The sequence below is a fragment of the Carcharodon carcharias genome, chromosome 33, assembly GCF_017639515.1.
Source record: "Carcharodon carcharias isolate sCarCar2 chromosome 33, sCarCar2.pri, whole genome shotgun sequence".
NCBI lineage: Eukaryota > Metazoa > Chordata > Chondrichthyes > Lamniformes > Lamnidae > Carcharodon > Carcharodon carcharias.
The window spans coordinates 14,696,772-14,710,985 of record NC_054499.1 but is presented as its reverse complement, the minus strand read 5'-3'; the positions used below and the strand labels follow the sequence as shown (position 1 = coordinate 14,710,985).

The 14,214-nt window shown below is 50.9% G+C and overlaps 1 protein-coding gene across 2 annotated transcripts; it reads right to left on the bottom strand.

The window, feature by feature from the left end:
- Positions 1 to 222: 222 nt before the first annotated feature.
- Positions 223 to 12,180, bottom strand: tmem256 (transmembrane protein 256). Of its 2 annotated transcripts, XM_041178816.1 has the most exons (4): positions 12,051 to 12,180; positions 7,151 to 7,188; positions 1,358 to 1,438; positions 223 to 446 (listed from the first exon to the last, which is right to left on the bottom strand). In XM_041178816.1, the coding sequence occupies exons 1-4, from the start codon at positions 12,127 to 12,129 to the stop codon at positions 303 to 305; spliced, it is 342 nt and encodes a 113-aa protein (XP_041034750.1). In that variant the 5' UTR covers positions 12,130 to 12,180; the 3' UTR covers positions 223 to 302. The 2 variants fall into 2 exon arrangements, with proteins under 2 accessions (XP_041034750.1, XP_041034751.1); XM_041178817.1 differs by lacking the exon at positions 1,358 to 1,438.
- Positions 12,181 to 14,214: the final 2,034 nt, after the last annotated feature.

Here is a 14,214-nt window from a genome sequence, read left to right as displayed (position 1 = left end):
GTTGGAACATTGGCTGCATCAGGCCACACTAGGCCTGTTCCGGTGGTGGGTGGGGGGGGCGTCTTCCACAGAGAAGGGTTTTCCCAGTACGGGAGTTGGTTTGGCCAACATGCAGCAACTTGTGAAGAGCAGACCCCGATTCCACCCCCCCCCCCCCCCCCCACCCCCCCCCCCCCCCCACCCCCCCCCCCCCCCCCCCCCCCCCCCCCCCCCCCCCCCCGCCAAAGTACCCCACGTTACATTCCGCCTGGCTCCTCGGTATGTGTTCTCTTGCCCGGTAAACCTTCGGCGCCCTCCTGGTCTCACAGCGCCATGGCCGCCCATCCCACGATCAGCACGGTTCCACCGAACGGTGCAGCTTTGGTGAGAATCGGATCCCCAGTCACCGCTTGATAGTAAAGGGAGCCGCAGAACATCACCATCCCAGAGGTCAGCAAGGAACCAGCCTATAATCCAACAACAGACCGTCAGCAGAATGCAACAGCGCCACAGGCCCAGTCACTAAAGGCTTCTTTTAAGTAAAACATTTGAAATAAAAAATGCATTTTGTTTTAAGTTTGCTTATGGGATGCCCTTTCTGCCCATCCTTAATTGCCCCTAGAGAAGGTGGGGGTGAGCCGCCTTCTTGAACCACTGCAGTCCATGTGGTGTAGGTACACCCACCGTGCTGTTAGGGAGAGAGTTCCAGGATTTTGACCCAGCGACAGTGAAGGAACGGCCGATATATTTCCAAGTCTGGATAGTGAGTGACTTGGAGATGTCCCCGTGTGTCTGCTGTCCTTGTCCTTCTAGATGGTAGTGGTCGTGGGTTTGGAAGGTGCTGTTTAAGGAGCCTTGGTGAGTTCCTGCAGTGCATCTTGTAGATGGTACACACACTGCTGCTACTGTGCGTCAGTGGTGGAGGGAGTGAATGTTTAAGGCGGTGGATGGGGTGCTGCTTTGCCCTGGATGGTGTCGAGCTTCTTGTGTGTCAGCTGGTGGAGAATGAAGCTACCCACGTTCTGAAGGTGTGCACACCAGGTTTAAACCTTAAGCGGTGCCACTGGGGCAGTGTGATTGATTTCAGTGTCTCGGAGAGGGGGTGGGGAGCTGGCTCCTGTCAGGGAACTCACATACGGAAAGAGCCTGGGTGAGAATCCTCTCCCTGTACAACCTGCCAACACTGAAATGCTCAGTGTGCACAGTGCAACAGAGAAGGTGGCAGAGGATAATCACCACACGCCAAAAGCAAATTTTGGGGGATGCTGGGGAGGCATATATAAATATATATATATATATATATATATATATAAAAAAACTGAAAAACAAAAAAAAGACAAGAAGAAAATAAACGAGGAGGAATGAAGTAATCTCATACCAGCAGAGGTTTTCTGCAGTGAGGAACTCCCAGTAGTGCCAGGCTGTGTAGGAAATGGTATTTGTTCGCAGTTTCAAATAGCTGCAGGACAAGATATGTTAGTGCTGCAACTAGGACACAGGCAGACAGACACACAGACAGACACACAGACAGACACAGACACAGACAGACACAGACACAGACAGACACAGACACAGACAGACACAGACACAGACAGACACAGACACAGACAGACACAGACACAGACAGACACAGACAGACACAGACACAGACAGACACAGACAGACACAGACACAGACAGACACAGACACAGACAGACACAGACACAGACAGACACAGACACAGACAGACACAGACACAGACAGACACAGACACAGACAGACACAGACACAGACACACACAGACACAGACACACACAGACACAGACACACACAGACACAGACACACACAGACACAGACACAGACAGACACAGACACACACACAGACACACACACAGACACACACACAGACACACACACAGACACACACACAGACACACACACAGACACACACACAGACACACACACAGACACACACAGACACACACAGACACACACAGACACACACAGACACACACAGACACACACAGACACACACAGACACACACAGACACACACAGACACACAGACACACAGACACACAGACACACAGACACACACACACACAGACAAGGTGTAAACAGGAAAGACAACAGCCGCTTACAATGATCCAACGCACCCTACTTTCTTCCCAAAGGAAAAGCAATCCCCTCGCCCTCTGATGTCACAGTCAGCGACAGTTTAGCTGAAGAGTACATCAGTGCCTGGAGCTAGCAAACCCGCTGTACACAATTTATAAAAAAATTCACGGAATGTGGGCATCACTGGCTAGGCCAGCATTTATTGCTCATCCCTAATTGCCCCTTGAGAAGGTGGTGGTGAGCTGCCTTCTTGAGCCGCTGCAGTCCATGTGGTGTAGGTACGCCCACAGTGCTGTTAGGGAGTTCCAGGATTTTGACCCAGCGACAGTGAAGGAACGGCCGATATATTTCCAAGTCAGGATTGGTGTGGGGCTTGGGAGGAGTCCCCTGAATTAATCATATTTTCCAAAGTACCAGCTATTACATTTTGGTAAGGAAAATAACGAGGATGCATATTACTTGGAAAATAACACTAAGCGGGGTAGAGGGTAAAGGGCTCTGGGAGAACATATACACAAATAACTAATGCAGGTTAATAAGGCCATTAAAAAGCAAACCAAGCACCTGGGTTTATAATGAGGGGGGCAGAAGCGAGAAGTGGTATGCTAAACTTGCACAGACCTTGGGAAAAACCACACGCTGAGTACTGTGCGCAGTTCTGGTCACCACATTATGAAAAGGATATAGAAGCACTTGGAGAGGGTGTGAACAAGGTTTCCTAGGATATCAGAGCTGCAAGGACGTACCCGTCAGGAAAGGGTCACAGAATGGTTACAGCACAGGAGGAGGCCATTCAGTCCATCACATCCATGCCAGCTCTCTGCCAGAGCCACTCGCCCAGTCCGACTTCCTCTCCTGTCTTTTCCCCCCCCCCCAGAGCCCTGCAGATCTTTCCACTTCAGGTCCGCATGAACAAGGAGCAGGAGGAGGCCATTCAGCCCCTCGAACCTGCTCCACCATTTTATAAGATCATGGCCGACCTGATAGTGACAAGAAATCTGCATCCCAACTACCCCCCGATAACCTTATCACCCCCTTACTTATCAATAATCTACCCACCTCTGCCTTAAAGATATTCAGAGACTCTGCTACCACCACCTTTTCAGGAAGAGAGTTCCAAAGACTCACGACTCTCAGTGAAAAAATTGCGCCTCATCTCTTTTTAAATGGGCAGCCACTTATTTTTAAACTGTGACCCTCTAGTTCTCGATTCTCCCACAAGAGGAAATATCCTCCCCACATCCACCCTGTCAACACCCCTCAGGATCTCATATGCTTCAATCAAGTCGCCTCCTAATCTTCTAAACTCCAGCAGATACAGGCCTAGTCTGTCCAACCTTTCCTCATAAGACAGCCCTACCAATCTAGGTATTAGTTTAAAAACCTTCTCTGAACTGCTTCCAATGCATTTACATCCTTCCTTAAATAAGTAGACCAGCACTGTACACACTACCCCAGATGTGGTCTCACTAGTGCCCTGTACAACTGAAGCATAACCTCCCTACTTTTGTATTCAATTCCCCTCTCAATAAATAATAACGTTCTATTAGCTTTCCTAATTACTTGCTGTACCTGCATACTAACCTTTTGTGATTCAATAACGATCCAATTCTCTGTTGAATGCCTCGACTGAACCTGCCTCCCTCACACTCTCAGGCAGCGCATTCCAGATCCTCGCCACTCGCTGGGGTGAAAAAGTATCTCCTTGTGTCTCCCATTGCTTCTTTGGCCAATTACGTTCAATCTGTGCCCTCTGGTTCTCAAAACTTCCGCCAGTGGGAACAGTTTCTCCCCGTCTACCCTGTCCGGACCCCTCCCGATTTTGAACGCCTTTAATCAAATCTCCTCGGAATCTTCTCGAAGGAAAAGAGCCCCAACTTCTCCAACCTGCGCAACTGACGTCTCTGAATCCTGAGATCATTTCTCGTGAATTATTTCTGCCCCCCCCCCCCTCTCCACGATCGCCCTGAAGTGCGGCGCCCAGAACTGGACGCAGTACTCCAACTGAGGCCGAACCAGTGCTTTATACAGGATAATCATTAACTTCCTTGCTTTTGTACTCTACGCCCCTATCGCTAAAGCCTTGGATCATCCCGTTATGTTTTATTTTTGAGCGTGCTGAGTATCTTTTCTATTGAAACTGGAAGGCGAAAGGGTAATGGAGGCCTGTAAAATTGTGGAAGATTTTTAATCAAATAGACGCAGACAGGTTGCTCCTACTTGGGGGGTGTTGGAAGAGCAAAAGCTAGAAGCTGTCAATGTGAGATGGTCACCGAGAAATCCAACAGGGAATTCAAGAGAAACCTCTTTACCCAGAGGGTGGACAAAACGTGCAAGATGCTACCACAGGGATTGGTTAAAGATAATCCATGCTATTAGCCTTAAAGAGAAGCTAGATAGGCACAGGAGCGGAAAGAGGAATAAGAGTTACGCTGATAGGTTTAAATCAGGAAGGAGGGGAGGATGCTCAAATATTCAGATAGGGCTGAACATGGACTGGTTGGTTCTGTGCCAGTGTCACTTTCTCTCGTAGACCCACCCTGCGTAATAAGAAACTGATTACCCTTCGAAAACTGGTTCATACCGGGCCAACCCTTGCAATGACGCGTTGTCCCCAAGGCACGACTCTTGACCCCTCGATCAGGTGCACCGGCACACTTTTTAAATTTACGGGGCGTGGGCGTCGCTGGCAAGGCCAGCATTTGTTGCCCATCCCTAATTACCCTTGAGCTGAGTGTCTTGCTCGGCCATTTCAGAGGGCAGCTAAGAGCCAGCCACATTGCTGGGTCTGGAGTCACGTGTAGGTCAGACCGGGCAAGGAGGGCAGGCTTCCCTCCTTATGTCATGAAGTTTTAATAATTTTCATAATATTTTTCTGGTTTATTGTAAAGTAGGTTTATGGGGGTAAGTATAGTTGGGTCTGTGAGAGTTTTAATTACATTTGAAGTCAAGTAGACAGCAGGCTTTGACTCATCAAAAGAAACTAGGTGCGTGAGATGCTAACGGGTAAATATGGATGCTGGTTTAGCATGTAAGGCGTGGAGGGAATTTGCATTTTTAGATAGATGAAGAGAGATTTGGATTTCAAACGGATCTCAGTCTGTTTACAAATAGCCAGATAAGCAAGGCTAAGGAATGTGTTTATTTTTCCCAAAGGCTACTGACAATAAACTGTAGCAACACAAAAGTTTTTGTCGTGTGAGGAGGATACAGTTTCAAACACATACAAAACAATAACATTTACATATTAGAAGAGGGAAACAAATATGAAGGAGAATGAGGCTGTGTGTCAGAAGAAGGCATAGTGAGATCTAACAGAAGTGGGAAATAGCCTTAATCAAGCCTCCAGTGCTTGTGCAGAAGTCTGCTGTCTACTGAAACTGAAGCTGGAGGAAAGCCATTTGGAATTCCACTGACCAGGGTAGTGTGTTAATTTGCTGGATCTGTTTAAAATCTAAAAATCTATGTTTGGAACGTTGCCTTAAAGGGGGTGTAACTGGGTGTCATTTTAATTCGGAATTTTAGGCGTTATCATAGTAGTAATTTGTAGTCCTACATATGTGCTTGCAATCTTTTCTGTTGTTAACAAATATTTTAATTTAGTTTTTTAAAAAAGCTCAAAGTCTTGGTGGGCTTATTAGTTCTGAATTCAGTGCACGTATCCCAAAATAAATACAAATTATAAAACCGTTGTGATAGCGCGATCAAGATTCCCTCGTGGATTTGATCTGCCTGGCAGACATCATCTGCCACATCGTAACACCCAAAGGAACCAGGTGAGTTTTTACAACAATCGATGATAGTTTCACACAGTCACCATCACTGAGACTAGCCTTCAATTCCAGGTCGTACTAATTGAATTTAAATTCCACCAGCTGCCGTGGTGGGATTTGAACCTGTGGCCCCAGAGCATTAGCCTGAGCCTCTGGATTACTAGCGAGTCCAGTGACGTTCACGCTACACCACCGTCTCCCCAGAGCTAACGCAGGCATTCATCAGGTTGGCAGGGATTCCCAGAGGGCCCATGTTACCCTCAAAAAGGTGACCAACAGTTCATTCATCGTTTAGAACATGCATTTGTATAGCACCTTTTGCATCCTCAGGACATTCCAAAGCACTTTGCAGCTAATGCAGTACTTTCAGAAGGCAGTCACTAATGTAGGGAGTGGTAGTGGTTAGGTTACTGAAGGCCAGAGAGGCCTAAATGAACAATCCAAAAAGAGATCAAATCTCAGCACAGCATTTTGCAAGGTGAATCACGTTTAAAAACAAAACCCACGGGATAAAAACAAAACCATTAAGTGACCATGGAGCTGTCAGACGTTGTAAAAAAAAAACTCAACTGATTCAGAAATGTCCTTTAGGGAAGGAAATCTGCCTGTCCTTGCCCAGTCTGGCCTACACGTGACTCCAGGCAAACTCCTAACTGCCCTCTGCACTTTGTCTGCACGAAACCTGTTACCAGCAAGTCTCAAAGCCTTAGCGAGGAGGTCCCAGTGAGGGCAGAGGAGGAAAGGAAGCAAATCCTGTACTCCGGATCCCACCACCTCACACCTGCCCAAGGATCTAGGTACGGCTCATAGAATCGGCCTGTACAGCCACGGGGGTCCCACGTGGCCAGAAACCCGTGACCCCTGAGGAGGCGCCATCCTCGAATCGAGGGACAGCAACAAAGACGACGACACCACGATCGTGACGGGAGTGCATGCGGGGGACAAAGCTGCTCCCGTTCACTAACGGTACAAGGACTTGGGACTGGGGGTGGTGGGGTGGCACAGGTTTAAGGCTTTGGGCATGAGATGCAGAGGTGAACGCGACGAAGAGCTTGTATTGAGCTTGCGGTAACGACCTGGAACTTGCTGCCCAATAGGGCGGCGGAAGCAGAGACGGTGAATGATTTCGAAAGGAAATCGGGCAGGGGGTGGGGCGGTGCTTGAGGACACAGCTATGGCGATCAAGCAGGAGGGTAGGACTGACTGGATTGTTCTACACAGCGCTGGCACAGGCCAGATTGGCCGAATGGCCTCCTCCTGTGCTGTAATAACTTCATGACGCGCTAAGCTTTGGGCCTTACCTCTTTCAAATACTCATCTCGATCGCTGCGTCGGAATCCTGCAGAAGCAACAGAAAAGACATTAGTGTTTCTCGGCTACAACTATCCCGATGCTCAGAGGTAGGGAAGGGGAATAAATCTCCAGGATCACTGTGATGAACATCACGATCCGATAGCCTGCCAACGCCCACCTTCTGAGCTGCACCCTCCTGGTCCTTGTGCCGACAGCAACTGAGAACAGCTTCTCCTTGTCTAGCTTATCTAACCTGTCATAATCTAGTTGTCACCATTTGCCGGCAATTAGGTATGGGCAATAAATGCCGGACTAACCAGTAACACTTACATCCCATAAGCGAATATATTAAAAAAATTGCCCATTGGGAAGGTGATGGTGAGCTGCTTTCTTGAGCCGCTGCAGTCCATGTGGTGTAGGTACGCCCACCGTGCTGTTAGGGAGGGAGTTCCAGGATTTTGACCCAGCGACACTGAAGGAACGGCCGATATATTTCCAAGTCAGGATGGTGAGTGGCTTGGAAGGGAACTTCCAGGTGGTGGTGTTCCCATCTGTCTGCTGCCCTTGTCCTTCTAGGTGGTAGTGGTCGTGGGTTTGGAAGGTGCTGTCTAAGGAGCCTTGGTGAGTTGCTGCAGTGCACCTTGTCGATGGTACACACTGTTTGTTGGTGGTGGAGGGAGTGAATGTTTGTGGATGTGTGCCAATTAAGCGGGGCTGCTTTGTCCTGGATGGTGTTAAGCTTCTTGAGTGTTGTGGGAGCTGCACTCATCCAGGCAAATGGAGAGTATTCCCATCACACTCCTGACTTGTGCCTTGTAGATGGTGGACAAGCTTTGGGGAGTCAGGAGGTGAGTTACTCACTGCAGGATTCCCAGCCTCTGACTGCTCTTGTAGCCACAGTATTTATATGGCTGGTCCAGTTCAGTTTCTAGTCAATGGTAACCTCCATGCTGTTGATAGTGGGGGATTCAGTGATGGTAATGCCATTGAACATCAAGGCTCAATGGTTGGATTCTCTCTTGTTGGAGATGGTCATTGCCTGACACTTGTGTGGCAGGAATATTACTTGCCACTTGTCAGCCCAAGCCTGGATATTGTCCAGGTCTTGCTGCATTTGGACATGGACTGCTTCAGTACCTGAGGAGTCGCGAATGGTGCTGAATATTGTGCAATCATCAGCGAACATCCCCACTTCTGACCTTAAGATGGAAGGAAGGTCATTGATGAAGCAGCTGAAGATGGTTGGGCCGAGGACACTACCCTGAGGAACTCCTGCAGTGATGTCCTGGAGCTGAGATGACTGACCTCCAACAACCACAACCATCTTCCTTTGTGCTGGGTATGACTCCAACCAGCGGAGAGTTTTCCCCCTGATTCCCATTGACTCCAGTTTTGCTAGGGCTCCTTGATGTCACACTCGGTCAAATGCTGCCTTGATGTCAAGGGCAGTCACTCTCACCCCGGGAGCTCAGCTCTTTTGTCCATGTTTGAACCAAGGCTGTAATGAGGTCAAGGGCTGAGTGGCCCTGGTGGAACCCAAACTGAACAGGTTATTGCTAAGCAAGTGCCACTTGATAGCACTGTTGATGACCCCTTCCACTTTACTGATGATTGAGAGTAGACTGATGGGGCGGTAATTGGCCACGTTGGATTTGTTCTGCTTTTTGTGTACAGGACACACCTGGGCAATTTTCCACATAGCCGGATAGATGCCAGTGTTGTAGCTGTACTGGAACAGCTTGGCTAGGGGCTTGGCAAGTCCTGGAGCACAAGTCTTCAGTACTATTGCCGGAATATTGTCAGGGCCCACAGCGTTTGCAGTATCCAAAGGCCTTCAGCTGTTTCGTGGTATCACGTGGAGTGAATCGAATTGGCTGAAGAGACAGATGCCAATCATTATTCGCTTAGTTGGAGGAAAAACAGGGGACAGTGCCCCCCCCCTCCCCGATGTCCTGGCTAATATTTATCCCTCATTCAACATCACTAAAAAACCGAAAACCTCTGAACCGAAAGGTTAACTCTTTCTCTCTCTCCACAGACACTGCCAGACCTGCTGAGATTTTGCCCCCCCACCATTTTCTGTTTTTATTTCGGATTTCCAGCGTCCGCAGTATTTTGCTTTTCTCTCCAAGAAACAGATGGCATGGTCATTATCGTATTGCTGTCTGCGGGAGCTTGCTGTGCACCAACTTGGCCCCTCGCGTTTCCTACATTACAGCGGAGACTACAGTTTTTTTTAAAAAAAGGCACTTTCAGACATTCGAGAAAAGTGCAAGGCTTTCTTTTAGGCCCAGCGCTAGTGAAGCCACACCAACACATCCATGACCTTCAGCTGCACTGCAACACTGTCACACGACAAATGAGTAATGTCCTCCCTCCCCGCCAACACCCCCCTTCAACTGTTTTACACGCCCACAGGATTCAGAGCAAGTTGGCAGATCTGCAAGCTAATGATTTGCAAGTTGGGAATCGTGGCTGCGGTCCCACTTTTCAGAGGCCCGAACGACTCCAGGACAAGCGTTGCTTTTGGATCGTTCTGAGCAAAAAGGGAAAAAAAAACAGGCCATCGAACCGAAACGCTAACTCTCCCTCCGTCAACGGGTGCTGGGCGGCCTTGCTCGGCGTCCCAGCACTTTTCTGCTTTTAGTTCGGACTTCCTGCATTTGTCTGACCCCCCCTTTCGGTCCTCAGGGTGTCCCAAAGCAACTCAAATTGTGCTCAATTGGCTGAAGAGTTGAGCCTTCAGAACTCAACATTCAGGATTGTCATACGAGAAGAGATTGAGGAGATTCTGTATGTATTCCATAGAACCACAGAAAAGTTACAGCACAGGAGGAGGCCATTCGGTCCATCTTGTCCATGCCAGCCCGAGGACAGCCAGGTGCCCTTTCTAATCCCATCTTCCTGCCATTCGGTCCATCTTGTCCGTGCCAGCCCGAGGACAGCCAGGTGCCCTTTCTAATCCCATCTTCCTGCCATTCGGTCCATCTTGTCCGTGCCAGCCTGAGGACACCCAGGTGCCCTTTCTAATCCCATCTTCCTGCCATTCGGTCCATCTTGTCCATGCCAGCCCGAGGGCACCCAGGTGCCCTTTCTAATCCCACCTTCCTGCACCCGGCCCACAGCCCTGCAGCTTACAGCACTTCAGGTGCAGATCCAGGTACTTTTTAAGAAAGTTTAGAGTTTCTGCCTCTACCACCAACTTGGGCAGTGAATTCCAGACACCCACTATCCTCTGCATAAAAAAGTTCTTCCTCATGTCCTCCCTACACCCTCTGCGAGTCTATGTCCCCTGGTTCCAGAATTCTCCACCAAGGGAAACAGTTTTATCCTGTCCACTCTATCTATTCCCCTCATAATTTTGTACACCTCAATCAAGTCACCTCTCAGCCTCCTTTGTTCTAAGGAAAATAACCCCAACCTATCCGATCTCTCCTTCGTAGCTACACTTTTCTAACCCTGGCAACATTCCTGTAAACCTAAAACAAAAACAAAAATACCTGGAAAAACTCAGCAGGTCTGGCAGCATCTGCGGAGAGGGACACAGTTAACATTTCGAGTTAACTGTGTTCCCCTCTCCGCAGATGCTGCCAGACCTGCTGAGTTTTTCCAGTTTTTTTTGTTTTTGTTTTAGGTTTCCAGCATCCGCAGTTTTTTGCTTTTGTACTTGTAAACCTCCTCTGCACTCTCTCCAGAGCTATTACGTCCTTCCTGTAATGTGGTCCCTTGAAGTTTGGGGGAAAAAAAGGAAACTTTCTTACAGGTCGTGGATAAGATGCTTCCTCAGACTGATAAGTCTAAAACCAGGGGACATAATCTCAGGATAAAGGGTAGGGCATTTAAGGCCGAGACGAGGAGGAATTTCTTCACTCGGGGGGGGGTGGGGGGGGTGAAGCTTTGGAATTCTCTACCCCAGCAGGTGGTGGAAGCTCAATCATGGAGACAGAAATCGACAGATTTCTGGAAATCAACGGCATCAAGGGAGACGGGGACAGTGGCAAAATGGTGTAAGTGGTAGACGAGCAGCCATGATCTGGTTGAATGGTGGGGGGGAGAAAGCAAGCTCGATGGGCCGAATGGCCTACTCCTGCTTCCCATGTTCTGTCACAAGGGGCCTGGACAGAGTAGCGGGGGGTGGGGGGTGGAGAAACTGCTCCCATTGGCAGAAGGGTCGAGAACCAGACTATACCGATTTACCGGTGATTGAGAAAGCGAGAAGAGGATGGCACAGCTGTGCCACAGCCGAACATCTGGGGTGCATTCACTGTCCCGTTTCAGCTGTAAGAAGGGGGTCCTGGTTTTGCAGTCACCTACAGGAATCTGGCACCCTAATTGTTACCTTGTTTTGGTGGGGGGGGGGGGGGGCAGTGTGGGGGAGAGATTGCAGTGGGGATAGGGGGGTAGCTGTGATGCCCCCAAAGTCAAACATCCAGTGAGCAGTCGCTATCCAATTTCGGATGTAAGGAGGGGGAGTTTTGGTCCTGGAGTCACCCGCAGGGGTCCGACTTCTGCTGGTGGAGCTGCGGGATGGAATGGGGTGTGGTGGGGGGGGGGGGGGGGGTAAATAACGGGAGAGCAGTGATGCCCTCACAGTCAAATAGCCAGTGGGCAGTCACTATCCAATTTCAGGTGTAAGGAGGCGGGGGGGAAATTCTAGTCTGGAGTCACCCACAGGGCTCCAGGGCACCTGCTGGTGAGGCTGCGGGATTGGTTGGGGGGGGGTGGGGGAGTTGGGTAAATGGGGAACTGTGATGCCCCCACAGTCGAGCAGCCAGCTAAAAAGTTGAAGGAGTGGGGCAGGTGCTGGGAGGTTAGGGCCGGGGGGCGTGAATGAATCAAGACATTGGCATCCCAGAGTGGGGGGGGGGTCAGGCGAGTCGGTAGGGCTGAGGTGGAGGGTAGACTTACCGTGCGCTCCGTAAGCTCCGAGCCCGACCGCCAAGGCGCCCGACAGCCCCGCCACCCTTCCAAACGCATTAGCGGCCATCGCTCCACTGGACCGCCGTCAGCCCGGGGCCGCTCCTTTTATACCGACCCCGCCTCCCTCCCCCCCCCCCCCCACGACCAACGGTGATTATTGGTTCAGCCGACATGATTGGCAGCCGAACTGACAAATCCCCTCCCTCCTCCGTGCAATTTGCATATGACGCCCCGGCTGTCCAATCGCTCCCCGAGGCTGGGCTGGCCGACCAATCGACCGTCCAAAGCTACCGCGATTGACGGCGGCTTTGAGCCAATCGGAGATGCGCATAGGCGGGGCTTCTCGGGCTCGCGACAAGCTGTTGCGCAAGGGGAAGAGGGAGGCGGGTCGAGGACTCAGCCTTTGGTGGGTGGGCCTGGGGTTTGCCCCGCCCCCTCGTGGGTGGGTCTAGAGTTGCCCCCCCCCCTCCCTGTGGGTGGGTCTGGAGTTGTCCCCCCCTCCCTGTGGGTGGGCCTGGAGTTGCCCCCCATCCCTCCCCCTGTGGGTGAGTCTAGAGTTCCCCCCCCATCCCTGTGGGTGGGTCTAGAGTTCCCCCCCCCTCCCTGTGGGTGGGTCTGGAGTTGCCCCCCCCCCCCTCCCTGTGGGTGGGTCTAGAGTTCCCCCCCCTCCCTGTGGGTGGGTCTGGAGTTGTCCCCCCCTCCCTATGGGTGGACCTGGAGTTGCCCCCCTCTGTGGGTGAGCAAGTTGTCCCCCCCCACTCCACACCCCCCCCACCGTGGGTGGGCCTAGAGTTGCCCCCCTCTGGGTGGGTGAGTTGTCCCCCCACCACCCCCCCCCCCCCCCCATGGGTGGGCCTGAAGTTGCCCCCCTCTATGGGTGGGCGAATTGTCCCTCCACCACCACCACCACCCGCCCCCCCCCCCGCACCCCGCCGTGGATGGTCCTGGAGTTGCCCCCTATGTGTGTGGACATGAAATTTCCCCCCATGGGTGGGCCTGGAGATGCCCCCGCTGTGTGCGTCTGGTGATGCTCCCTTTGGGTGTGGACTTTGAGAAGTCCTCTGTGTATAGGGGCCTGGAAATGGCCCCCTATGGGCCGACCTGGAGTCCCCTCCCCCACCGTGTGAGTGTGTGGGGGCCTGGAGAAGCCCCCTGTGAGTGTGCCTGGAGATATACCCCCCCTCCTGGTACTCATGAGTCGTCTCCAAGACTTTGTCCGCTCTGGGGAGCAGGCTGGGAGGGAGCATTTTGGCCCCGGTCCCTCCTTATACCTGCAGCCTCCCCAGAATTCTCTTTCCCTAAGAAAACCAGTACGGTAATTTTAATGGATGTGCAGCTTTCTATGTGATGTTATAGCCCAGATACAAAGCACTAATCCCACACTGGTGTTTATCTCCACAAGTCACCGAGTGAGAAAATGCTGGAACTATTCATCAGGGGCAAGCAGCATCCATGGAGCGACAAACAAAGCTAAGTTTCAGGTTGATGACCTATGATTGCAACTGGAAAAGTTAGAGATGTAACAGGTTTTTGTGATTATCTTAAATTTATGTCCTCTCGTATTATCCCGCTAACCAACAGACACACTCAGTTTACCCTGTCCTAACCCTTCATTATTTTGAAGGCCTCTCTCAGATCACAATTGACCTTCTCATTGTTACTTAAAATGGACCAAATTCTCAAAGACTTTCTTCCCAACTGTAACCTCCCCCATTACTAGTCATAACCTCATGGTCTCTTGAATCTAGTGTCACAGAGTTGTCAAGTGTTAAGATCACCAGAACAGCTTGCACTTATATAGCGCCTTCAAGGTCCCCAGCATTGTCAAATAAAATTTGACACCGAGGAGATATTGGGACAGGTGACCAAAAGATTGGCCAAAGAGGTTTTAAGGAGCGTCTTAAAAGAGGAAAGAGAGGTGGGGAGGGTGAGGGAGGGAATTCCAGAACTTAGGGCCCAGGCAGCTGAAGACATGATTAACAATAGCGGAGCAACTGAAGCCCAGGGTGGTGGGGGTGTGGCAGGTGAGGGGGTGTGGCAGGTGTGGGGATGTGGCAGGTGAGGGGGTGTGGCAGGTGTGGGGGTGTGGCAGGTGAGGGGGTGTGGCAGGTGTGGGGGTGTGGCAGGTGAGGGGGTGTGGCAGGTGTGGCAG